This window comes from Metarhizium brunneum, chromosome 2 (genome assembly GCF_013426205.1).
Source record: "Metarhizium brunneum chromosome 2, complete sequence".
NCBI lineage: Eukaryota > Fungi > Ascomycota > Sordariomycetes > Hypocreales > Clavicipitaceae > Metarhizium > Metarhizium brunneum.
Genome location: NC_089423.1, coordinates 2,338,842 through 2,365,091, shown reverse-complemented (window position 1 = coordinate 2,365,091; position 26,250 = coordinate 2,338,842). Strand labels below are relative to the sequence as shown.

The 26,250-nt window shown below is 53.3% G+C and overlaps 7 protein-coding genes across 7 annotated transcripts; 4 read left to right on the top strand and 3 right to left on the bottom strand.

Moving 5' to 3' along the window:
* Nucleotides 1-153: 153 nt before the first annotated feature.
* kin1 (Protein kinase kin1) lies at nucleotides 154-4,356 on the bottom strand (the record flags this gene model as incomplete). Its single annotated transcript, XM_014691581.1, has 3 exons — nucleotides 154-2,252; nucleotides 2,362-2,989; nucleotides 3,190-4,356. The coding sequence occupies 3 exons, from the start codon at nucleotides 4,354-4,356 to the stop codon at nucleotides 154-156; spliced, it is 3,894 nt and encodes a 1,297-aa protein (XP_014547067.1).
* A 2,230-nt stretch (nucleotides 4,357-6,586) lies between these two features.
* GPATCH1 (G patch domain-containing protein 1) lies at nucleotides 6,587-8,758 on the top strand (the record flags this gene model as incomplete). The annotated part of the gene is made up of 2 exons (XM_014691580.1): nucleotides 6,587-6,780; nucleotides 6,847-8,758. The coding sequence occupies 2 exons, from the start codon at nucleotides 6,587-6,589 to the stop codon at nucleotides 8,756-8,758; spliced, it is 2,106 nt and encodes a 701-aa protein (XP_014547066.1).
* A 388-nt stretch (nucleotides 8,759-9,146) lies between these two features.
* Nucleotides 9,147-10,289, bottom strand: G6M90_00g036750 (uncharacterized protein; the record flags this gene model as incomplete). The annotated part of the gene is made up of 1 exon (XM_014691579.1): nucleotides 9,147-10,289. The coding sequence occupies one exon, from the start codon at nucleotides 10,287-10,289 to the stop codon at nucleotides 9,147-9,149; it is 1,143 nt and encodes a 380-aa protein (XP_014547065.1).
* A 4,052-nt stretch (nucleotides 10,290-14,341) lies between these two features.
* Nucleotides 14,342-16,308, top strand: mtr_1 (N amino acid transport system protein; the record flags this gene model as incomplete). Its single annotated transcript, XM_014691578.1, has 4 exons — nucleotides 14,342-14,784; nucleotides 14,856-14,932; nucleotides 15,011-15,766; nucleotides 15,821-16,308. 4 exons carry the CDS (start codon nucleotides 14,342-14,344, stop codon nucleotides 16,306-16,308), a joined length of 1,764 nt encoding a protein of 587 aa, XP_014547064.1.
* Nucleotides 16,309-19,792: 3,484 nt separating this feature from the next.
* On the top strand, nucleotides 19,793-20,506 carry ZNRF3 (E3 ubiquitin-protein ligase ZNRF3; the record flags this gene model as incomplete). The annotated part of the gene is made up of 3 exons (XM_014691577.1): nucleotides 19,793-19,917; nucleotides 19,982-20,167; nucleotides 20,287-20,506. The coding sequence occupies 3 exons, from the start codon at nucleotides 19,793-19,795 to the stop codon at nucleotides 20,504-20,506; spliced, it is 531 nt and encodes a 176-aa protein (XP_014547063.1).
* An 812-nt stretch (nucleotides 20,507-21,318) lies between these two features.
* Nucleotides 21,319-23,030, top strand: G6M90_00g036720 (uncharacterized protein; the record flags this gene model as incomplete). Its single annotated transcript, XM_066130185.1, has 3 exons — nucleotides 21,319-22,558; nucleotides 22,617-22,853; nucleotides 22,915-23,030. The coding sequence occupies 3 exons, from the start codon at nucleotides 21,319-21,321 to the stop codon at nucleotides 23,028-23,030; spliced, it is 1,593 nt and encodes a 530-aa protein (XP_065986200.1).
* A 529-nt stretch (nucleotides 23,031-23,559) lies between these two features.
* PCA1_0 (P-type cation-transporting ATPase) lies at nucleotides 23,560-26,004 on the bottom strand (the record flags this gene model as incomplete). The annotated part of the gene is made up of 1 exon (XM_014691575.2): nucleotides 23,560-26,004. One exon carries the CDS (start codon nucleotides 26,002-26,004, stop codon nucleotides 23,560-23,562), a length of 2,445 nt encoding a protein of 814 aa, XP_014547061.2.
* Between the last annotated feature and the right edge of the window lie 246 nt (nucleotides 26,005-26,250).

The following is a 26,250-nucleotide window of genomic DNA, read 5'->3' as shown; positions in this document are numbered from 1 at the left end:
ATCAAGCCGTGAGAAGCAACATAACAAAACAGTGATTTGTGTGCTCAGCAGACTTGCAAACCCCCCCCAAATCAATAAACGCCCGAATGGTGTGACATGATGGTCTCAATCAGAAGATAGCACTTCTCACTTCGGGAGGCGACTTTGGAGGATCTAGAGCCGCAGGTCTCGTAGTATCTGGTCTGCCATGTTCTTGAACTGCCACGTGTTGCCTGTCATCCGCTTGAATTGGATTCCGTGCAGTGACAGGAGAGGTACTTTGACAATGAAGATTTCAAATTCTAGGACCATGCTCTCGCCAAGGTCACTTTGGACTTGGGTGCTCGTTTCGCCTGGTGCTCGCCTCGTAGTGCCGCCATTCCGTCGAGGGATGCTATCCACCGACGTCTCCGAGTTGGAGTAGCTGCGGTCGCGATCAGAACGATCCCGATCAGAGCGGTCTCTCTCTCTCTCTGGTCGATCACGGTCTGGTCGACCGGGAGTTCGAGGAGTCGGTGGTTGGCGTTGTTCTCGGTCCAGCTCTCGAATCTCTTCTCGATCATCGTTTCGCATCAAGCCACCGAAGCTGAAGCGACGTCGGTGGCCTGGAGTTTGACCAGGGCTGGTGGGATGGTCATGCACCTTGTTCAAATCGATGCTTGGCGTGTGTCGGCAGGAAAAGCCCCCTTTGATCTCTGTGAATTCAACATTCAATTGTTTGAGAACGCGCTTAATATCTGTTCGGATTGCCGGTACGGATTTGCCAGAGGTTGTTGATACACTGAATAAACCCTTCAGGAACACTGGCTTGGCCAATTCAGCGCTGTCAAGTCGATCTGTGGATACGCCACTTTGATCTGGTTCATAGTCCGTCTCCTCAGGCACGTCAGCTTCCTGAAGTCCTTCGCGTCTCAAGCGACGACGTTGTATGCTCTCTCGGCGGGCATGTCCCAATGATTTAGTCCGCATTGAAGCCGATCTGGAGTGAGCGTGGGCTCTCTGAGACGTCCCTGATTGATCATTTGACACAGACTGTTCAGAGCCACTGGTAGCGGCGGCCTCCTTGGGTAATCTGCCGCCCTGGCGACGACGCATTTCCGCTGAATTAACACTAGTAGAGCGTCCTAAACCTGATCTTCGGCTGTCCCTCGTGCCATGAGCGGACAATGGGGGGCTGAGTAGCGCACTGTGCTGAGGTTGGCTGCTTCCTGATCGAATCGGCGGGACTGGTGGTTCATCACGGTCCCGCCTACCGCGGCGAATGCTGAAGCTCTTCTTGGGAGTGGCGGGTGATGGTGCTGGATCAGACGGAGAGTGAACTTGCACCATGGGAGGATGAGAACGATCCTTGTCCAGTCTCTCGGGTTCTCGGCGCTTCCGAGTGCTGAACCTTCGAAGCAGTCCCGCTGCAGTGCCTTCTTTCTTTTGCAGCTGTTCGACCTTGGTTTCCGGCGCAGGAGGAGGTGGTGGATGCCCATGCGGTCTCGCTGACTCTGGTGCATCGTCTTCGCCATGAGTGCGGGCACGGGGCCTTGTCCGTCCCCCAGTGGGCCTTTCGCCAGGCATCTCATATGTAGTTGCATTGGTATGAGCAGCCTGAGGAGGCGCAAGCTCTGGCATAGTGTCGGCACCCTTTTCACGTTCTCGATAATCTCGATCTCGATGATCTCGATCCCTTTCATTCTCCCTCTCCCTCTCCCTTTCCCGCTCCCGCTCCCGAGTTCTCTCCCTCTCCCTCTCTTTTTCTTTCTCATGTGAGCCGCTTGACGTGATAGGGACTTGCTGAGCTGCCTCACGGTCGTGCTTCTCCTTGACAAGATAATATATAGAGAGCAGCGGACTAAAGGCGTAGAGAGGATCGTGTCCTAGCTGCAAGGTATCGCTGCTTGGACCGGTCAAAGTGTCTCTGCTATTGGAAGAATTTCGTCTCTTGTAGAAATCAAACCCAAAGCCTCTCTTCTTTTCGGCGTCTTTTGCAGGAGGAGGAGCCTCTCGTTCTCGTTGGTACATCTTGACAGCATGTTGGTAGTCCTCGGAGTCAATCATTTTGCTTAGTTGAGCTCGTATAGTTTCAGGAGAGCCAAAGCTGAATCCTTGCATGCCGTGGATAACTTCCGGATCCAAGGGATGCACTAGTGGTTCGCGGACAGGAAGATAATTGTCAGGAGGTCCATTGAAGCCCTTTGTCATCCAAGGATGGTTCATGACTTCTTGCATTGTAGCACGTTGCTTAGGATCGGTCACCAGCATGCGGGACATGAGGTGTTTACATTCTAGGGAAGAGTCAGCGAATTTGACAACCTTGTTGGACATGCCGCAAGGCACATTTGCGCATATACATATATATGCATAGGTATGCATGGGGCATAACTGATCACTCACCGCTCGAAAGCCAGCTAGGGTAATCTACTAAACCCTTCTTAATTTTGGCATGAAGAGCTGGCATGCTCTGGTCGTCGAATGGCACCTTACCACAGACGAGGACGTAGAGCACAATGCCAAAGCTCCATACATCAACCTCTGGACCTGTGTATGCTCTAGCCTGCAGGAGCTCAGGAGCAGCAAAATAAAGACTGCCGCAAAAGGTCTTGAGGTGGCCCCGAGGCGAGAAGAGATTGCTGAGACCAAAATCAATGATTTTGATATCACCAGTTTTACTAATTAATATGTTTTCGATTTTGAGGTCGCGGTGTACGATGCTATTTCGGTGGCAGTAGTCTAGTGCACTGGCGATTTGGCGACTGAACTTTCGAGCTTGTTTTTCCTTGAGCTTGCCGTGCGAGATGATGTAGTCGAGCATCTGGCCGCCATTGACATACTCGAACAGCATGTACCAGTGGTAGTTGGTGCGGACGAAATCTCTCATGCCGCAAATGTGGGGATGATTCAGGAGAGAGACAATAGAAGCCTCGCGGGCGGTTCGAATCTCCTTGGACTGGTCGGCTCGCTCCTTGTCCGCACGATTCTGATGTTCTTCGGTCGAGCCTCGAGGGACTATTTTGCAAGCAACCTGTAAAGCGGACAAGACAAGGCGGTCAGAGCATTGCGATACAAAAGAGGAGGGGTCGGTTGGTGGATGCCCAAACGGGCGCATCCAACGACAAGGCGAGACAGCCAGCCGAGGAACATTTATTCGGGGAGGAGCAGACGGAGGAGGAAATCGACAGAAAACATGGGAAACTATGGAAAGAAGGGGACGTCATGACGAACCTGTTCGCTGCCATCTTCCTTGCGGGCAAGCTTGACTTTGCCCATGCTGCCGGCGCCGATTGTCTTGCCAAGAATCCATTTCCCCGATTGGGCGGGAATAGTAGTGCGTGACCGGGTCTGTTTGCTGGCAGAGTGTGACTGATGGTGAGGGTCGGAGGCGCCATGGGAGGAAGGGGGAGCAGAAGGACTGCCATTGTTGGTAGCGACGGCGGAGGGAGCCATGTCGCTCGAGGGATAGGGTTGGTGATGGTGTCGTTGGGATGAGGAGCGCGTGCTGGCCTGGCGAGCTATGGATCGGGCAGCAGCTTGGGATGAGGAGACGGAAGGGGACTCGGGGGCGGCGACAGCGCCCCTTGTCGTGGACGGGAGCGACGTGCGATCTCTGCTGGAGCTGCGCTTTGAATGAGAATAGGATGCTAGGTGTGAAGTCTCATAGTCATGATGGGGGAGAATATCCTGGACAGGGCGAGAGGACGCAGTGGACGACGTGGACGCGTGGCGGTGATGGCGATGACGCTGGTGTTGGAGATGCTGCTGCGGGTGATGATGGCTCAGATGCTGCTGGGAGCCGGTGGAGCGGGCAGCAACGGCGGCAGCAACAGCGGCAGTGGCAGCAGTAGTAGCAGTGGCAGCGCCCTGGTGGCTGGTGCCGTTGGTAGGGACACGCTGGAGACTGTGACGCGGGCTCTGGTTCTTGGCTTGACTTTGACTGTGACCGTGACCGAGATCCTGGCTGTGATTTTGAACGTGGCTCCTCGAGTTGGCGTTGGAGTTGGAGTTGGAGTTGGACCTGGACCGGGACGAGGACCTGGAGACGACGGGAGTGTTGGCCGCTGTGGAGTCTGAGCTGGAGGCTGACTTTGGCAGCGAGCAGGCGGCAGGCAGACGAGGACCGGCAGCAGCAGCGGCGAAGGCTGAGGCTCCCGACGATGCGGACAGAGGGGGTCGAGAGGAGCGAGCAGGAGAAGCAAGAGGAGTAGCAGATGCTGAAGCGGTTGCTGCTGGTGACGAGGAATAAGAGCGTGCTGAATGCTGGGATCGCCCAGACGTGGACCTGGTGGATTGGGACCGGGATGGGGTCAGTCCATTCACTCCATTGGCATTGCGAGACGACGACGACGACAACACGGAGGGAGAGGCTGCGGAGCGGTTATGGTGTGTAGCCATGGCAGCTAGGGCAACAGAATTGGGCGGCTCCAGGGAGTACGAAGTGCCGAGTAATCTCAAGCGCTGGTAGCCAGGGAAAGTCGATGTGATGTCTAGTCTGGTTGCTTGTGATGCGACTATCGTCAATGGCCCAGATGTCGTGACAAGGCGGACCAAAGATGAAGCAGAGGGAAAAAAAAAAGCACAGCAACTGACCGACAGAGGAGCAAATAAGAAAAGAAAAGAAAGCGCGACTACAAATCTTCAAAGGGCAACAGACAAAGGAACAGGAAAAAAAAAAAAAAAAGACGCTGTAAACAGCTGCCGAGATCTAGATTTCTCTCGGCCAACGGTGCCAAACTCAATGTGCCGTACGATTCAAGGCGCGAGCGATGCGCACAGGGGGGCGCTGCTGTGTCTCCAAAATAACGGCACCCGGGCGCGCAGTGCATTAATTGATGCATGTGCTAATCGCGGCCACACAGACGAGCTCCAGAGCTGTTTGGGACAGTCCGGTGGCTTGATCCGTCCTAGGCTTTGTCTGGCCGTGTGTGCAACGTATTGACTTGATGTATTCACAGTGTAACGTATTGTCCATCAGTGTCGACACTCGACGGGCCGTCGGATCTGGCGTGGTCTGCCGATGTGCGCCTTGATTGACAAGACCTCCCAGGACCTGGGCATCTTGAATTGGCCGTGTTGGTAAATCGATGCAGGCATCAGCTGCCGACCGTGGGATAGGTTGAGGCACTGCCCGGGGTCCTGGTCAGACAAGATTACAGAGCAGCGACCTCGAAATGCTGGGTAGCGGGAATATCAAATAGCCGACCACGACATGTCAGAGCTGGAAAAAGAAGAGCGAATATGGAGCACACAAGACAAGACGCGATACTAAAGACCATCAACGGCCTTTGTTCAATCACGGCCAACTGGTCTATGCTGCGCAACCGACGACACCAGGGGCGGCGACATTGGCTCTTGCTCTCGTGAAGCACAGAGCATGTGGGCAAACGCAGCATTGAATGGATCATGGACGCACTCGTGCCCGGCCCAGCCAACCAGCCAATCGCTCTTCTCTTGCTTCTTGTTTCTTGCTTCTTTCTTTTTCTCTTTCTCTCCTTTTTCCTTCTTTGTCCCGCGTCGACGGTTGGACATTGGCTGGATTGGGGATGCTACATGTGCAAACGTCTGATGATGCTTGGTCGTTGGGGGCCGCCATGTCCTCCTTGCTTTGTTCGACAAATTGGCACCCAGCCCTGGTCCTCGGCACCGACTGACAAGATGAAATTGCTGATTAACGACTCCCAGTCGCCAGGACCCGTACCCACCCCGTACCCAGTCCAAGCACCGCGTCCTTGACTGCTCGACGGATTAAGTCTGGTTCATTTGATACTAGTATAAGCAGTCCAAGTGCCATGGAGTGCAAGATGCATGCGTATGTACATGGAATCAACAACTACATGACGATGCTATCATGGCCTCGCAGAGACATTGACCGAAGTCAAGGTTTTCGCCAAGTCAAGTTTGTACACGAAAGCCCTTGCGTCATCGTACAACCAGCCCAGTCGCCGCTTGTTGGAATGCCCCTGAATGCAACACTGGAGCGGCACGTCGACAAAGTCGTATCTCCGGGTCTTGGCATCTAATGCCAATTACTACTACTAGTACGTAGTACGGAGTAGTAGTACTACTGTCCAGTCGGCAATGAGAGGCCTCGCCTCCACACACCAGCTGAACTTCCCTGGACCTTTGTGTCATGCATTAGACGCATCATGTCGCCGTGTGAGGCGAGGTGGATGGAGATGAATGGATCAGACCAGCCTCGTGTGTTTGACCCGTGGATAATTATGGCGTATATGCTTCGACGTGTCCTTGCCCAATCAAAAAAAAAATCATTGGGCCAGATTTTGTGACAAAATCCTTCTGACCAACACCGGCCTACTTTGTAGACACTACCATTAATATTATAGTCTCACTGTTTCAACATGCCCGCTCACCAGGGGACATTACCAGTCTGTCCAACCCACGAGGTATCTGCTAGGTACCTGCCAACTGCCAGATGCCCCGGTGGGTAATAGCAAGTAAATTACATACTAGTGCCGGCAGCCCACTGTCGCTTATCGATAACACGCATCCAAATGTCCAACAACTTTGCTCCGTCGCATCGTCACCTTTTTTAATAAGCAGACTTTCAAGGTCATGACACAATAGCGAACAAGCCTGATGGAAGTTTTATGGCCCCGGAGCCACTATGTCGTACAAGCGCTCTCGGTCGACGTTTGAGGCAGACCTTCACGCCCCGTACGCTCTTTTTGGCACGCCTCTGCCCGACGAAACCGACTCGCGCGACGATGGCTCATATTTGCCTCTGTGGAAACAAGACGTGAGGGACGAAAAGGGCAGAAGACGGCTCCACGGTGCCTTTACGGGCGGTTGGAGTGCAGGGTACGTGCTAATTGGAGCTGTAGCGCGGCAGTAATTCAACGTCCAAATCTAATCATCATTCCACAGCTATTTCAATACTGTGGGCTCCAAAGAGGGATGGACGCCGTCTACCTTTGTCTCCAGCCGCTCGAACCGTCGCAAAGATGATACAGCATCAACCACAATCCAACAAAGAGCCGAGGAGTACATGGACGAGGAAGACCTGGAGGATGCAGCGGAAGCACAGCAACTCCAAACTTCGCAAGCCTTTGCAGGGCTGGGATCGTCCACCCCGGATGAAATGCGCGCTGGCGGGCTTATGGGGCTATTCAAATCATCCGGAGACACAAAGGGACTACAGCTGTTACGCAGAATGGGCTGGAAAGATGGCCAGGGAATTGGACCCAAGATTCGACGGGGTGCCAGACTCGACGTGGGAATGAGCGGTGTTGTGTCCGACAACAACAAGATGTATCTGTTTGCTCCCGACGATGCTCAAATGATACAATTTGTTCGAAAAACGGATAGAATGGGTCTGGGACACCAAGGCGGCGCGAGGTTGCAAAGTCTGGGAAAGACTGGCGATTCAGACCAGGATAATGACGATGACGACGCACTGGACAAGAACGGCAGACCGTCTTTGTTTTCTGCAACAAAAAAGGAAGCGAAATCTCAAAGGGGCGCTTTTGGCGTTGGTGTGCTCAACGACACCGGCTCGGATGAAGAAGACCCGTATGAGATGGGACCCAAGATAAGATACAATCGCGTTATGGGAGGGGAAAAGAAGAAGAAGAAGAAAGCTACGGCTGCAGTGAACCCGTCTCTTAAGAAAGCGCCAGTATTTCTATCAAAGACAGCGAGGGCTGGACACAACCTCCGCCGATGTCATGATGGCCGGCTCCCACTAGATGGGTTCGTCCTGGCAAAGGTCGTAGAGGATTTGGCGGCTGCTCTGTCACAATACGCGCCACCTCCCGTTCCCGAGGGTTGGAAGTCATCCAAAGACCCGTTGAATATGGGGGATTCTTCTAAATACACTTCAACTGCCGATGCTGCAAAAGTATCTACCTTGGACCCGAGATCTCGAGCAGCTCTTCTTGGTGAGACTGCCCTCCCGGGCAAGTCTGTCTTCGACTTCATTTCTTCCTCCTCAAGAGATAAGCTGGCAGCTCTATCTGGAAATAAGCATCTCCCGCCTGGTTTGGGCCAACTCCCCGAAGGTCACACCCCACTGTCAGAAGATGATAGACGCCAGGCATTATGGAACGAAGTTCCCAAACTGGACCAATCAACCGCAGCGGCAGCTCTATCCCGCAGCTCGGCTGGGCCATATGCAGATGACGAGGCAAAGCGTGGCCGCTACAGAAAGTACTTGATGTCTCAGGCGAATCCTGGGCAAGATCTCCCAGATAAAGCGCCGAGAGCGACAGATGAGGACTATATTCGAGAAATGAATGAATTCTACAACTGCGCCAGGATCTTTAAGCCCATGACGGGTTTCATGGCGTCAAGATTCACTACATCAAAGACGGTTCTTAATCCATCATCCAACAACGGCAACGGAAGCGATGACAAGACGCGGACAGATTTACTGTCAAAGCCCGAACCAAAGAGTAAAGATGCAGCTGAAGAAGCAGCTGTCCTAGGCATGTTTGGACACATGACGCGCTCCGTGGGAGATTTCTACCCAACAAGGCTGCTCTGTAAGAGGTTCAATGTACGCGCCCCTGCGCATGTTGCACCGGATCGCGAATCAGATAATACCTCATCGACGCCAAAGAGGAGCGATAGTCGGGCGATGCCAACGCAATGGTCTACGTCTGATTTGAATGTTTCTGTTTCAGCACCTCCGGCTGTGGAAGCACCGACGTCATCAGGGGCTGTAACGCCAGTACAGCAACCGGTGGAGGTGAATCCAGAGAAGAATGATGCTGTCGAAGGGGAAGCAGCTAATGCTGATGTGTTGAAAGCAATATTTGGAGATAGCGATAGCGAGTAAGCACGCAGATGACGTAATGAATCAAGGAGGATACCATTTGGAAGCATCACGACATGTGCAATATACTCTATTCAATCAGCTGGTTTAATTACGACTGCCCTAACGAATCGACACTTGGCATCTTGCTGTGGATGCAGACCCATGGTAGTATCCGAGTAGATATGACGGCATGTGTTTAATATGCTCATGAGTTATTTATGTATTATACTACAAAATTGCCAGAAAATTGGCCATTCAACATCAGCATGAAATGCGCTCCTACCTCATTCTAGTAAATGCTCCATGCCAATAAATACAACACACAACAAAGCGCCTCAACGCCATAGCAGTGCCCTATTATCTGACTTTAGATGGTCCGTCCCCCTGTCCTCTTTTAGTGTCGATGCGCTTAAGCAAGCTCGTGGATATTGCCGCGGTGGTCGTCGCCCGGCTTTGCAGACATTTCGTAAACAACGGGCTTCTCATTGCCATTGCGTCCCTGGCTGGCGGGAGGAGGAGGAGGAGGCGTAGCACTGACAGTCGCAAACCCAACTGGGCTGACGGTGGGAGCGCCAGTTCGAGGATCAGTTGAAGTTGAGTATGTACCGGTTGGCGAGCTGACTTGGCCAGTAGCCATTGAAGGAGAGTATTGCCCCGGCGGCGGAGAAGCGTTGTAGTATCCTTGAGGAGGAGGAGGAGAGCCCGGGGGGGCAGGAGGGTATCCCATTCCCTGGGCAGGAGAGATGTTTGCCGCGTAAGGCGAGGTCTGGGGAGGGTATTGCTGCATGAGAGGCTGATGAGGAGGAGGCTGCATGTTCTGGCTCGGCGCAGCATCCTTCTGCTTCCGCTTGTGACGGAGGAGGAGCAGGATTCCGACGCCAACCAAGGCAATGGCGGCAACACCACCGACAACGCCGCCGACAATGGCTCCCACGGGGGTCTTCTTATCGCCCTTGCTGCTGCTATTGTCGTTGCTGCTGCTGCCGCCGTCGCCACTGTCACCGGTTGCCTTGGTCGAACTGCCCCCAGTCTCAGTGGCATCGGCGATCCCCAAGGAAGGCAGAGTGGACGACGGCACGGCCGAGGCGCTCGTCACCAGTGCCCTGCCGACACACTTGCCGCCGGCACCGCAGGTCTTCGGGTACTCGCACCAGACATTGCCGGAGCTGGCTCCCGGGTTGCAGCAGACGCTGGAGCCGGCGATGCAGACACTCCCGCACTCTTGCTTCCCCGACGCGCACCCGTCCGTGGGACTGCCGCGACAGACCTTGCCGCTGGGGCAGCAGCCCTGCGGGTAGCAGTAGAACCCGACGTCGCAGTACGTCCCTCTGACCCTGTCGCAGCAGGATCCTCCCCGGGGCATACAGAAGCCCGTCCCGCAAGCGACCTGGCTGGCGAGGCACTCGTCGTCGCGGGCGGCGAGTCCGTCGAAGCCGTTGGCCAGGCCGGCGCCGTTTAGAGAGTAGGTGTCGGGGGCCTGGAAGGGGGCCGCGTTTTCGGCGAGCGAGGCCAGCCCGGCGAGGGCAATGGCGACGAAGCCTGCGGTGATCATGCCTCCTCGTGCCTGCTTTTTGCGCGTGGTATCGCCCGACTTTTGTGTAGGCCGACCAACGGGACGGTTGCCGCGACGGAATGTAGATCTGAAAGTAGTGACGAGGGAGTCTGTAATGTGCTCCCGGTGAGAAGAAACCGAACAAGAGGATGTTGATGATGAGGTTGGTGGACGGCTCCCTTTTCCTGTTTATCTGATGCACGTCGCGACTCTTGCAGTTTCTCCCGACGCAGCAGGACTGACCACGGCTGTGGACAGGAAAACCACGGGCTCTCCATTCTCCATCCTGTGTGCTCGTATCCTCTGGCCTTGTGCTCGGTAAAAATGCGACTTCAGCCGCTCTCTCTTTGATATCGAGGGGAGGTTCGCTGCGGGAGGGAAAAGCAGCCTTGTTCAGCCCAGGTCAGCCACGGGCTTGAGCTAGTGCCTGAGATGGCGGGAATTGCGGAACTTGCAGGGCCGTCGTTGGTCTAGATGGACAATTGCTGAAGAGACCCCTGGTCATGTAATAAGCTTTTCCCTGGAGCTTCAATGTTGTAATTTCCGCGACCTTGCAGATTGGCTGTGGTTGCGCCGGGCTTGTCGTTGTCGTCTTTCATCCTTGAGTTTTGGTCGCCCGGGGGGCTTTTGATCTTGGGACTGATAGGCGGGAGCATGATGATGATCGGTAAAAGATGCCATTTGAGTGTGGTGACGATGTGGATTTGTTGGGAATCGGATGGGCTTGTTCTTGTTAGGTGCCATCTGGCGGAATGGCATCCCGACGCCTGTCAGCCCTGCTCTCCACAGAAGCAATTTGCCTTGATTAGTACTAGTCTGACTCCAGGTTTCTGCTTCAGTTTTTAGAAACAGGCATCGTTCTCGTTGCATATCGTATTGTGGACGGAGAAACATGGCTCCTCGTTAAGCGGCCGGCCAAGATGTCCCTGTTGCTGGACTTGGCCATGACTGTTTTTTTTTTTTGCAAGTTTCAACTGAAGACTTTTGCCATGAAGCTTTCATCTTCAAGTCGTAGGCTGGGGTGTTCTTGTTTCCAATTCAAGACATGGCGAGAAGTTGGGGTTGTCCAGTAAGACCGGGGCAGCTTCACGCCAAAAGTGGTGGAGCAGAACTGAAGCTCAATTTTCCCAATCTCAGAAAGATATGGTGAGAACGGCTTGGCTCAGAGCTATTTATTTGATCAAGATGGAACAGGTGGCCTCTTCCCAAGGCCACGATGAAGTCCCCGTTCGGCTCACCAGAGACGGGAATTCAGTGGAGAGAAAACACTTTTAACCACGGGCTTTGAAAATGCATGTTTTGTATTTTCGGCTCGATTCTGTGAAGTAGTGCCAGTAAAAATGGGAGAATTGATCATTCAAGGAGGATACTCGAGAGTGCTCGCAGATGTCTCCTATAAGTGCTTTGGACGCCATGTCCATGTAGTGACTACTTCCGGCTTGCTCCTCGCTTTCCTACCCGACTCGTGGGAATAAGAGTATGCAGTAAGCCAAATGTATCTGACCAGGCATACAGATAGTTTTGTGACGTTGGAGTGTGATTGGCCAAGATGTTTTGCGCCAGAGCATCAGTGTACTTGAACAACATGCCTGCATATCTTCCCCTGACCCGAAGCCGCCGTCACCAAGTTATACTTTTGGTGCAAAGTACCAAAAATAAGCAAACAAGCCAGGAAATGTCTGTAGAAATCCACAGCCCCCCTGGAATCAAACCGTCAGATGGGTGGGTTGTCCAAATAACACCGTGCAGGAAAATCAACATGATGACAGAAGGCGTCAGGGAGGCATTCGGGACTGTCAATACGGCAACATGTACGGAGGAACCTAGTCTAGCTTTCAAGTTTCGCCCCAGAGGCGAAATAGTACGTACATCCTGAGAAATCATAAGCTCAGATATTCCGAGTTCCACATGTTCAATAACTTACAAGCCGAATCAACACGACAGGCCACATCTATTGGCGCTATACATGGATATGCCGATCCATCATTTGTTTTCAACTGCTTACGACACTCGCAACGCTGTTCGGCTCTTTGTCCGGCGCGACTCGGCCAAGTGTGTACGCCGCCTATGCAATGGGATACCCCAGCTTATGGACGATCAGCGAGGATTGGCGGTTGAGGATCAGGATGCGCAGGATACGTTATTCCTACAGTTTTTGCGATTCTGGATTGCATGAATGACATCTCCGAGGGGCCTGTTGTGGCTGCATACTACGGCATTTGGAGGAATCTCGCGTTGGGAGATGATGTGTTTCGAGACTGCCGGTATACAGGTCTTGCCTGGTCCCTTACATATGAGAAACTCACACGTTTTCACACGACTAGACCGGGGCTCGCAAACGCACTTGGATACGAGTATCCTTGGCCACTTACAAGTTACAACCCTTGACTCAACTTGCTTTCGATACGCGGTTGGCGCCCCCAGCTGTTCACCAAGATGACTTCCTCCTACAAACCAGTCGGCCGGCGTGCCTCCAAGTCGCCGGGGTATATACAACCGAAAGCCGGAGAGCCTGCGGAGATCTCCGTCAGGCCTTGTCCCGGAGAAGCGACTTAGACGTGGACTCGTATGAGTTTGGCCTCACCTCTACATCCATGACTCTGAGTGCCCGGTCTAAGAAAATCCACGACACAAAGCAACGTGTGTGTTATTGGCCAAACCTGCGCAAGTATGATTGTGTGATGACGATTTTGGGACGCCTCGCGCAACAAGTGCTGGCTCTCATCAACATGGTGAAGCCGGCGAATAAGACGAAAAGTCGCAATTCCCCGACGATATCCTTCCCATTGGACCGTCGGTAGCCATTTCCCCTTTGGCGAGTATGCAAACGCCTCGTGCCATCTGTCTGATCCACAAGGACCGTCAACATTCGCCACTTCCAAGTGACCTTGGCCGAGACGGGGGCAACATGCGGATGTGGCTGTTGTTTCGTCCCATGAGCTTTCGTCTGTTGGCATTGAGGCGTTGCCTTTTGCTCCACAAGAATCCATCCGTCGAGCCGATAACCCGAGCCTGGGAAGTTGGAAGGTGGAAGGTGCAAGGTGCAAGGTGCAAAGTGCAAGGTGGAAAGTGGAAAGTGGAAAGTGGAAAGTGGAAAGACGGCGACCTGCAATCTGGGTTCCCCGCATTTCTTCATCGGGGATTAGATTCATGAATCGTTATGCCTTGATTCAAGCCGTTACAGGGCTCCTCCCTCAACTTCTTGTGCCTACCCCAGGTTTCTAATGGAGACGGAAGACGATTCCACAAGAACGCGGGACCACGCAATTTGATCCTTGCTGCTCGGAAGAGCCGTACCCTAGTCATTCTCGGACGGCATCGTGGCGCTCACGATACCCTGCCAGGTTGCCAGGGTTATTAGGGCAAGACACACCCCGAGACCCGAGAGTGGAACTCTTGCTTGGCCTATTTGACGTCTCGAAACGTTTCCATTGGAACAATTTGATGCTCCTGTTTACAAGCAAAACAGATAAGCCTAAACCCTCGCCCAATAACACCGATCCGGCACAGCGGTGGCTCTGAAGGTTCAAGTAACCTTGTCTTCGAAGAGCAGGGTAGTACCGAGTAGTTATATCATATGGGACTAGAACCGATACGAAATCCACTTTGTGGGAGAGGACTCGGCTCGGACGGCATGCGAGGGCCCTCTGTCCAGGAACTGGGCTGATTGATACCTTGATCGTGGTGACGAGCCTCGTGTACCATATAAACTTGGTCTCATCGGCACCTCGATGCCGGTCTTGGAGGTGTGGCCGAGCCAGCGCCGCCACAAGAGAGAGAAGCTTGGTCGAAGGAACAAAAAGTTCCTGTAGAATATTCGCTAGTGACGCCGAGGAGGGCACGCCTCCGCCACAAGATCGAATCTTGGCCCGAACCAACTCCAGGACCATCACCGAAGCTGCATCAGACAATTGAGACGACGCCGGCCGGTTAAATTGGCAGTATATATGTAGGCGTCTCGTCGCCGGGGCCCCGGACCGTGACACGCGCCGTCTTGACTCTTTACTCTTGAGTCTCAATCCCTCGTCACAAGTCACAATCTCATTGACAAGATGGAGAATTCTGAAAAACTCGTGGAGCACCACAACTCCCATCGACTTGGACAAGACGACAAGGCTGAGCCTGTCAGCTTCGCAACCCCCCCCCGTATGCGACGTCTTCACGACCCAGACGTCTCGTTCCAAGAATACCAACACTATGCGCGAATCACTCGTGCGGAACAGGATGCACTGCCCAGGCCAGCGGGCAAAAAGTCGCTTTTGTATTATCTGGTCCCCAATCTGCAAAAGGTTGAAACGGGACCTGCCGACGTTGCCACTCGCTCTGATCTGAACACGTCCGACATTGAGCAGCGCAAGATTATTTCCGACGAGGAGTGGACAAACGCCTCGAGGGCCCTGAGAACCGCTGGGACCGGTGCTATCTTCTACCTCATCACTACCGATATTTTGGGTCCCTTTGGCTTGCCCTATGCTTTCGCAACGACTGGTTGGGGGTGAGTGTCATGAGATGAGCCAACATGGTTTCGAGAACTTGACGAGACGGCAACTAACACGACACGAATAGACCGGGTACCGCTCTGTATACCGTCTTTGGATTCATGGCGGGGTTTTCTGGATATCTGCTGTGGGATTGCTTCATGGGTAGGTTGATCCTCAACTACAACATGGTTGTATCAATTCATGTCTATTGGTTCCGACAAGCTCAACTAATCGGTCCAGGCCTTGATTCATTTCAGTTTCCCATCAAGTCATTCGGAGACATAGGCTTCCGTGTCTACGGAACATGGTGCCGCTACTTGTTCAACGTCCTTCAGGCCATCCAGCTTATCTGCAACGTCGGCGCCATCATCATATCCAACGGCGAAGCGTTGTCGGAAGCCGTAAAATTCAAGCTCTGCTATGCTATTTGCTGCCTGGTCTGGGCCCTCGCCGGCTTCGTCCTGGGCCAGATTCGGACCCTGCAAAAGTTCACCTGGCTTGCCAACGTGGCCGTCTTCATCAACCTGCTCATCATGTTCATCACCATGGGCGCCGCCGCCCACACGCCGCCTCTCTACTCTGCGTCCGCCTCGTCGGCGGGCTATTCCATCGATCCGGCACTCGTCACCCCCGTCAACGGAACGTACCCCCCCGTCCAGCACAGCGCGGCCCTGCCTGACTCTGGCAACTTTGCGGCCTCGCTCAACGGCGCCATGCAAGCCGTGTACTCGTACGGCGGATCCATGATCTTTCCCGAGTTCATGGCCGAAATGAGGCGCCCCAGAGACTTTCTCAAGGGCATGTGGTCTGCCCAGCTCTTCATCTACATCTGCTACATGCTATACGGGCTCTTCATGTACGGCTTCCAGGGCCAGTACGTGCAGACGCCTGCATATCTGGGAATATCTGCGTACGGCTTGCAAACAGCAGGCAACTCCCTGGCCATTGTATCCGCTCTGATTGCGGCTACGCTCTACGGCAATATTGGTATCAAAGGTGTGTATTCCTTTTTTTCATGTGTAGCAGCCACATGCTAACAGATGACGACAGTGCTCTATAACAACATTCTTGTCGAATTCTTCAAGGCCCCGCCGCTGGAAAGCAAGCACGGTCGATATATCTGGTTTGCTCTCGTCCCAATCTACTGGTCTATGGCCTATGTAATCGGAGCAGCGATTCCCGATTTCGCCGGCTTCACCGGCATCGTCGCCGCCGTCTGCATCTTGCAGTTTACGTACTCGTTCCCGCCGCTTTTGCACATAGGCTATCAGATCCAAAAGTCCGCCATGGAGGGAGAAGCCGGGTTCGACCCAAGCACCGGCGAGCTGGCGGCGCGCGATGGCGGAATCAGGCGCTGGGTGCGCGGCTTCTTCGGTGCCCGTTGGTACCTCAACGTCTTCAATCTGCTGTATTTCCTCGGTGCCATGGCCTTGTGTGCCCTCGGCATATATTCTTCCGTCATGAACCTGATCCAGATCTATGCGGTTCCTCAGCTGAATGCTTTTGGCTGCAAGTCTCCGCTGGACGTTTCGGCATAAGAGGAGCTCCTGGCTGGAGTGCAAAGCTGGCCAGTATACAAGTTTGAAAAATAATACAATACGACGTGTTGCCAGCAACATGCGGATCCGTACATGTGTCAGACGTTTTCGAGTATTCCCTTTCCCGTGATTATCGCTCGGTTTGACTGGCCTCGTGTCTTTGTCTGGGTGTAACGACGGGCGAGAACTAAACACGGATGGAAAGTATCAAGTCACACCTTGACGGTATGGTGTCCAGGAGTAGAGATGATATCGCTGGAAGGATGCTTGCCGCACCGGCGAGGCCAGCCCGGCTTGGTCAAGTAGCAATGCTTCACCGGACTTTGGTCAGCCGGAGGCAGAAATCTTTCCGCCACGAAACAGTATTCGGAACGGTGGTCGTTGACGCCCATCCAGCAATACAGGTGCCTGTGTAGTTGGCAGCGATTGGCACCGCAGTGGCGACAGAATCCCTGGCCCTTGTTTGGCTCGACGGCCGTTGACCGAGATTCAGAGGGCAGTGGTGACGATTCTCTACTTTGCACCGAACCCCGCCTCTGCGTCGAGCAGGAACATTGGGATTCGGACGTTTGGGCCCAGTTCCACGCCCATTCTAGATCATTGGGCCCGAGGCGTTGACAGCTCAGCGGGACGGAGCCGTAGAGATGGCGGAGGACGGCGTAGAATCGTCGGTTGGCAAGGCCAAGACATGTGCAGTCGATGGGGTCAAGGATGTCGAAGATGTTGTAAATCAGTTCCAGCGGCAGATCTGTGATGGCGGCGCTCGAAGGAGTCGTCCAGGGCGGGTGGTGATGTTGGATGCTGGAAATCGAAGCAGAGCGACGGAGTCGGGGGGTTGGCACTTTGCGAGAAGGACAACAAGGGTTTATGCATTCGACTTTGGGTGCCATGTGAGGTTGTTGTGCGCAGTTTATGACGAGTTTTCAAGTGATGTAGGCGTTTTGAAAAAACAAAACTCATTTGAGAGTGGTGAGGGTGGTGGTGAGTGCTGGGCAAGCTCCTACAAATAAATGTGTTTGGTAGATACGTATGAACCGAAGCTTTCCGGTGGCTTACAGGGTGAAACAAGACGCGATTGCCCTCTCATCATGTCTGGAACAAAAAAAGGTCAAACAAGAAGAAGCTACGTCACCGGCAATGCATGGCGGGATGACATGATGGGCGGCAAGCTCAAGGACATGCATGCATGTGGTGAGATACCCGCATGGCATGACACGTCGCGCACAGCCATCTGCTCTCTATTTACTCGGTGCCATTTCCACATGCGCATCTCATCAGGCCACGCCGGAGAAGCTGCTCAAATGGAAAGCACCAGTTGTGACGTGGCAGTTCTAACTTCTGGCATATCATGTCCGTCTTTGGTAAAAGGTTGCCGGACCACAATCCGTGTTAATTATGCCATTGCCCAGCGTGAGGCTACTGTATGCGAGCTGTCGACACAGAAGACTTGTCGTGATTCGGCACGCGATCCGAGTCCTCAAGTCGATAGTACGTAGTAGTTATACTCGTGGGCGTGACCAACACGCCACGCCGAGGTATCCTCCTGTTCCCAAGTCGGAAACGCATGCAGCGCCGTCACCGCGTTCCCAATTCCTCGCTACAGACGAGATAAAGGACCTCGTCACCTGCCGTTGGTGACCACTGCCCAGCAACAGCACCAAGTTCAACAGGGTCCAGCTACATACAGACAGAACCGTGGCTGTGGGAGTCTCGGAGGCAAAAGCCAAAGGGTGGCGCCACCACGTTCTGCGGGGGAATCCCCATCGTGCCATCTCATCCCATGGGCCACACCTGCGTCAACGCGAGGGGGGCCGGCGATTGCTCTCGATTCGCTGCAGCTGGGCGAAGTTGTGCCACAGGTCCAGAACCTCGACAAGGCTGAGCCGGATCGCTCTACTCTTGGCCGGCCAGGCGTTGCGCTCGCACAAACTTGGCCGGCTTGAGCTTCTTCTCCATAAATATCGTCTCTGTTAAATCAAAGACTGGACTGGCACGGCGATGCTTCCAGTCTCGACTGCTTGGCACGGAAACACAGCACGAGGGGCTAGGCAAGACTGCTGGCGCCTTGGATTCTCCTGGAGAGTCTCCCAGCTGGCAGAGGCGGCTATTCTAGACACTACTACTCCGTAATGTCTTGATGGAATGATCTTGTCGTTATAGAAAAGTGTTGACTTGCGGATGCTGTCTATCGGTTTGTGGGGGGAGGCTGAAATGAAGGGGATATTTTGCGACCGCCCGCCCGTCCACAAGTCCGATTTTAGCGAGACGAACGATGATGTCGATTAGCTAGCTACAGGGCGTTGTCTTGCGGGGAATATAGCCATGGGTTAGCAGCTCCGATTAAGCCACCTTGAGAACCGACATGTTGAACGCTGTAAGCGTTGTGAACTGTACCCCGGCGGGCAATCTACCATGTAACTGGGGGAGCCGAGGGATCGATAACTCGCCTTGTTAAAAGGTTAAACGTTTCCCTGCCGTCTTGTATGAGACGCATTGTTTGTTCCGCTGAGCATTCTTTGTTGTTTCGTCCACTCCTTGGTTGTCCCGGGTGTCTCACTAGAAACCCGTCCCGTCCATCTACACTGCGCAGAAGCGCCACCTGGAGCCGACGCATTCCATTTGACTTTGGTACTCTACTACATACAACTACCTTGGCAGTCGTAGCTTTAGCGAGCGGCTTTTTCGCTCGTGGCTGGATTACGTGGCAGGCAAGTCGGGTCTTTGCTAGTCATCTGCTGGCTTGTAGCTATAGTATTAGCTGCGTAGTTTTGGACCAGATGTTTACAAGAAGAGCTCAGCCCACAGTGCCGTCTCTTGGATACAGGGGAGTTGAAAGAAGCTGCAACGAGTTGGCTTGTGTTTTGGCGATTGGCAGTATTTCTCGTGTACTGTACGAGCTTCTGTTGACGGAAATACCACCGAGTTGGCGATTTGCAACCCGGCCCTGCTCGCCCGCAACATGGGGATTGTCAAGACTCAAGACTCAAGACGGGATGCACAGCCCTTTGTTCCACGTCACGCCACCCCTCGCAACGTAGTCGAGTTATCGCCAAGGAGTCTGGTTCTGGATGGCGTTAAGAATCAATACTGATTCAGGTTGGCGGACGAGCCGCGACCGTTGCTTGGCTCACTCGGCCATCCACTCTGATGGTTCGCAGTCGAGCATTGGGCCAGTTGGCCTTTGCTCATCGCAAGCCATCATGGCCATCTCAGCCATCGGCATTCCGGTTCGCTGAGCCCAGCCTGGGAGGCTTGCCCGGTGGGCAAGGACGGCTTTATTTGCCCACTTGCTATCAGGCATAAAAGGAACACGTCGTGGACCTTGAACGCGAGGTGTGCGCCGTGTTGACTGAAAAGCTGCGAGCTCTTGGTCTTGGACCGCCCGAGCAAACGATGCTGCGGCTTGATTCTCGAAGCTACATAAGCGCGATATGTCCTGACGGCGCCGCTCCTGGAATATCCATCACGCTGCATGTAATACACAATGTCATCATCTACTAATCCCGACAACATCAACCCACAGCCCACCAGCGACGGCGGGAGTGTCGCAGTCGGAATCGTGCTCGGTATTCTGGCGGGTATATTTGTCGTCCTTGTGTTGCTCTCCAGGTATGGGCCTGCCTCTTCTCATGAGTAACCGTCATCTGAGTAGCTAGCTGAATATCCATGGCAGACTTCTGTGCAAGAACCGCGGCGGTGGCAGCCCGGAGGACTTGGAGGCTGGAAAACGCAAGAGACTCGCGTCCATATTAAAGCTGGACGGCGTGGCACCAAGTCGTGCCTATGGAAACGACCAAGAAAAGGCCGAGCCTGAGCCCAAGCCACCGGCGTCCTGTTCCTTTGACAACGTTATAGTCTGGTACGTCTCTCGCGCCGCCTCCATCAGATATCGATATCTAGAGCGGCGGAAACGAAAAAGAGGAGGAAGCATACGATTCCATCCTAGGCCGTCACCTGTGCTAACTAGCTCGCCTACAGTGCCATCTGCCTGGATGTTTTGAAAGACGACGACATGGTCCGGCGTTTACCATGCCAACACTATTTCCATTCATCGTGCCTGGATACGTGGTACCTGCGGCAACACAACACTTGTCCGCTCTGCAAGACGCCCTTCTTCGACCAGTCTCAAAAGAAGGAGAAAAAGGCAGTCGTCATGGCCGAGTCTTCGAGTCAGGCGGCCGGTTCACAGACCATATAGCGAGCCCTGCTGTGTTGTTGAAGACGGCTGCTTTCTGTGTATTATATTAACAGCGACCGTTCTGTACAACTCGAGGACGGAATGGCACACTTGGAGTTGTTGCATAATTATAAATTTCACTTGTTGCAACATGTTAAAAATCCTTTGCTCGTCTTCTACACCGCGCTTATCCATACCCAGACTCTGTCGAGCCTCGAACTGCGCAAGAGGGCCAAGTTTGTCAACCTCCTTGCAACATGTCGTCACTTCACAATCTTGTTTCAACTTTTGTGCACGGCGCCCGAAACCCCATTAGTTGAACACTGGGCCAACGGGTCGATCGATTGGTAACTTGATGTATGTATGCGCGACGCCAAAAAAAAAAAGAAGCCACAAATGATCTGCAGGTTGTACCGTCAGCACACGGGAGACATGGCCACTCAACTTGGATGTTGCTCAAGTTATAAACAAACCCTGCCACCGACACCAAGTTATTAATTAGGCTTTTAGCCGGAAGCATTTTAAGAGGCCTTTTTCCGTTTCCGTTTAGAGGCTGGCCTTTTCCCGTTTTCTGTTGACGGGTTAAAAAGCTTTGAGGCTTTTTCGTTTCCGTCAACACTGCATATGTACAATGCATACTGACCAGTGACAACCCTGGATGGATTAATAAATGACATGCAGTGTTTAGTCTCCCACGAGCTGGGAGACGGCACAGGCGCCCAACTTAAAGGGCTGCATCGCCGTTATGCCGCTGCTGGTCCTCTCCCGAAAGCAAGGTACTTGCTTGTCCGCCCGTTTCCATGTCCCATTGCACCGACTGGCAATAATCCGCGATGTTCCAAGTGCGCGCTTCGCTGGCCGTGTTCGCCGTGTCTGCTGGTTCGGCCGTATCCCAGCATCACGTCTTCTCAACCACCTGCGCAGGCAAGACATACACGTATAACGAGCTCGCAGGATACGGCTTTGTCCGTAGCGATGCTCTGGACAAATTTGGAGACTCCATCAGCCTGGGCTCATCCATCGCAATTACGTCTTGGTCCAAAAACGGCCCCAAGTATCAAGGCAGGCTGTACGGCTTGCCGGACCGCGGATGGAACACGCAGGGCACAATCAACTTCCAGCCGCGTGTCCATGAATTCCTCGTAACACTGACGCCCAATACGAGCGCGAGTGCTGCTCATCCGTCGCCCCCAAATGTCGCCTTTGTATACCAGAACTCGACTCTGCTCACCGGCCCAGATGGCACGCCCATGACCGGCCTGGACGCGGACCAGACGGGAGGTTTGCAATATCCCGGTTTCCCACTCCTCCCAGCAGCAACAAGCGCCGGAGATGGCTTTGGCGGACAGGGCCCGGGTTGGAAACGCGTTGCGCTCGACCCAGAAGCACTGGTTCTCGCCAAAGACGGCGGCTTCTGGATTGGCGACGAGTACGGCCCGTATATCTACAAGTTTGACAAGAATGGCAGAATGACGGCCGCCGTAGCGCCGCCGAATGCTCTTCTCCCTCTGAGAAACGGCACTGTGAGGTCAGTATTCCGTCTTGAAGGGGCCGTATTCGGACTGACAAGGAGGCAATGTGGCAGCTTCTCGTCAAACAACCCTCCAGCGTACAATCTTACCAAGAAGCCTATCCCATCTAACCCGACCCAGGGGCGCCAGAATAACCAGGGATTCGAGGGAATGACGGCCAGTCCGGATGGGCAGACTCTATGGGCGCTTCTTCAATCCGCCGCTGTCCAGGACGGCGGGTCGAGCTCGAAAACCCGTCAATACACCCGCCTGCTGCAATACTCGACCGAGGACAAGCAAGCTGTCGTGTACCAGGGGGAGTATGTCGTGCCGCTGCCTACCTTCAAGGACGCCTCTGGCAAGACTGCCGTAGCTTCGCAGTCCGACATGCACTTCGTCTCGGACACGCAGTTCTTCTTCTTGCCGAGAGACTCCAACAACGGAGGCAATCTGTCCAGCTGGGAATCGATATATAGACATGTTGACATCTTTGACATCTCCAACGCGACGAATGTCAAGGGGCCTGCACACGACGCCTTTAATGCGTCGATTGCGAGCACAGGTTCGCCCGTATCTCCCTGAAAAAAAAATCTGATACAAACATCTACTGATCGTAGTAGCCGGCGTATTAAAGTCTGACATTACGCCCGCGACAGTCTGCCCCTTGATCGATTTCAACGTCAAAGCGCAGCTGAGTAGATTTGGCTTGCACAACGGCGGTCCTCGGGATGGCGGGCTGTTGAACGAGAAATGGGAGGGCATTGCTTTGGTCCCAGTCGAGAACGAAGACGGGAAGCACAGTGCAGAGGAGTACTTCTTGTTCGCATCCTCTGACAATGACTTTATTACTCAACATGGTACGTTTTTGGCGTATGTTGGCATATCCATGTTGGCTCGCTGCTAATCCTCGAGGACTAGGGTTTATCAACTTTGGAAAAACCCCGTACGCGGATAAATCAGGACTGAATTTGGACCACCAGATGTTGGTTTTCAAAATCACTCTTCCAAAGGGCAGCAGGCCGCTCGTGGGCTAGCTTTGTCTCTCCATTCTCCGTATTATACGTAGAACACATACACGTACACGTACACGCAGTGACAAGTTTCGCGGGTACATGTATCTGTGCAAATACTGCTTGACTGGTGGTGACTTGATCACGCGAAGAGCCAAATTTGCAACGATATCTGGTTACGTCGTACTGATTCGTGTCCCTCTACCAAAAGAGATGGGTTATTAAGCCCAGAATAGCGTCGCATTTCCATCAGCAATGACCCGAGCAAACCTGCGAGTGGAAAGAGTGTATTTAAAATATATGTAGCTTGCATTCGTCTGTCTAGCGATAGTTTCACAGTAAGTAGCAACACCGTCGAGATGTTGAATCTCGCCATAAAGACGCAAAGTGTGGTTGAACACGGCCTCGAGTCACATTTTCAACTCAATTCCAACGTCTTCTTCTCGGGGAATAGAGGTTACACGAAGGGAACAGAAAATAGCTGAAGCGACTGTCCTGAAAGGTAGAAGCGTACATCTACCCATCAAACGGACACAGTAGCTCAGCAACCCGGCTAGACCTTTGACCAACGCATGAGAACCGCCGCTGCAATCACAGGCAAAACGCTGACAAGTTCGCCCAGGCCGGCATACTCTGGCGGGATCCTCGCATTCACAAAAGCCCCGGCAGCGAGAAGCACCGCAAACGTGTTGTAAACAAAGGCCCACGCAAAGTTGAACTTGATCCGTCGAACCGAGGCCTTGCTCACCTCTCTCACAGTCACCAGGCCAGCAAGACCGGGCCTCATAAGAACCACATCCGCTGCAGATTGGGCTACATCACTGCCCTCATGCATGTGGACGCCAATGGTTGCTTGGGCGAGGGCTACTGAATCATTTGTGCCATCGCCGCAGAAAACGACAACCGGTTTCTTTGTCTCTGTGGTTTCTTCCAGGAGGCGCTTGATATAGAGTTGCTTATCGGCTGGCGTGCTGCGGGAGCGTGTGTGGCTCGTGGGTATTCCCAGTTTGGAGGCCACACCTTGAACAGGTCCATTATCATCGCCAGAGACTATATGCACAGAGATTCCCTGTTGCTGAAGTAGGCCAACCACATGTAGAGCATCCGGGCGGAGGGAATCCTTTAGGCCAAATACGGCGGCCAATTGACCATCGACGGAGAAACAAAACACAGTATGCTCTTGAGCATCGACAGCTCGTACCGCAGGGTGAGAATCAAAGTCTAACCAACGTGAGTTGCCGGCACGCAAGGTCTTGTCGCCGGCCAAGCCCATAACACCTTTGCCTACCAGACTCTTTACGTCACGCACGGGAGTTGCCACAATATGCCTGTTTCTGAGATGGTTGGCAATCGCAATGGACACTGGATGCTTATTGTCGGCGATTAGTCCCAGAAGAAGCGACAAGTTCTGATTGTCAGATACAATGTTCTCCGCGGTGACGCTCAACTTGCCCTCGGTTAGCGTGCCAGTCTTGTCTAGAACAAGATGGGTTGTTTGATGTGCAATCTCAATCGCGTTCGCAGACTTGAAGATGACTCCTCGTTCAGCTGCAATTCCGCTAGCAATGACGATGACCATGGGTACCGCAAGCCCAACAGCGCATGGGCAAGACACAATAAGCACGGTGATGGCATAGGTGATTGCCTGCACTGCTGCTCCAGATCCAGACTTGTGCTGTATTGCTATCCCGACGGCAACCCAAATTACAAAGGTGATGATTGTTAATCCAACAACTACCGGGACAAAATAGGAAGCCACCTTGTCTGCAAGTTCTTGCATCTTGGGCTTAGACAACTTTGCTTGGTCAACCATAGCTGCGATGGTAGCGATTGTGTTGTCGCCTGGGAGGCGTTTGAGTCGGACAATCAGAGTACCAGGGCCGTTCAAAGTCCCCGCGATGACACTCGATTTGGCCGTCTTTTCAACCGGAAGCGACTCTCCAGTCAGCATAGATTCATCTACTTCGGAGGAACCAGACAATACAACCCCATCAGTTGGCATTCTGGTTTCGGGGGGGACTTTGAACGTGTCGCCGTATTGAAGTAACCGCACATCAACAGTCTCGGTTTTTGATGTGTCGCCATTCACCACCAGAAGAGCGGTCTCAGCCTGCAATGTCCTCATGGAAATGGATTCGACCGCCTTTTGGCGCGCAAGTGCTGCAACATATCTCCCAACCATGATCAATGTGACAAGGAGAGTGCTTGTCTCGAAGAACTGTCCGGTGGGGAGAGGCTTCTTGGCTGCTAGGTAGCCAAACGATACCACGGAGAATACGTACGCGGCACTCGTACTGAGTACGATCAAGAGGTCCATTTCGATAACTCGTGAAAACAGAAGCGCTTTCAGTGCCTTGGGATAGAACGGCCCTGCAATCAACACCTGCACAATGGTAGCGAGGACTAGAGAAGCAGAGCTATATGCGACATCTCTCTTGGGCAAGGGAGCCCAGGCCAGGACAAGCACCGGAATAGTCAGAGCTATAGATAGAATAGTCATGTATCCCAGGTAGGAAACGTGCTTTCTTCCCGCCGCAAGTCCAGGATCATCACTTCCGGGCGCAAGGGTGGCACGCCCTTTCCAGTGCCTTTGCATGAGATCTCGGGGCCCGATGATGAGCGGATCGAAAGAGACTCTCACGACATCCTTTTTGACGAGGGTAATATCCAATACGCCATCAGGAAAAGATTGGTTGACAAACATTGCCGGATCTTCACTTATAACGAGGTCGAGGGTGAATCCATTGTTGGTAAGGACCTCGCATTTGAATTCAGTTCTTCGTTCTAGATGTTTCATGACGTAGTCGCAAGTCACAATATTGAGGTCAATGTCGAATTCCGCTCTGGAAAGGACGAGGCTGGTCTTCAGGTTCTTGACTCCGGATATCACCCCAAGAGTTCTATTTAGTTTTGTTTCGCAGCCTGTGCAGGTCATTCCAGAAACGGAAAGAACTACATGTTCAATGTCATTGTTCCGAGCGCTGATTTCCTTCGACATGGTTGTGCTGGCATCGCCTTGATGTTGGACAGGTTTCATGTCAGCGGCGGGGAGACGATTGCCACAGCCTTTGGTTCTAGAGCCCACGGCCTCGATTCCAACGACGGATTGATCCTCAGGATTAAAGAGAGAGGGCTTTGACGAAAGTTTCGTGATTGGCTTGCAGCAAGAACCATCGGATCTGGCAGACTGTGTTGGACTAGGAGGACTGCATGATGCTTTGGACTGATGTCTGGCTGGTCTTCG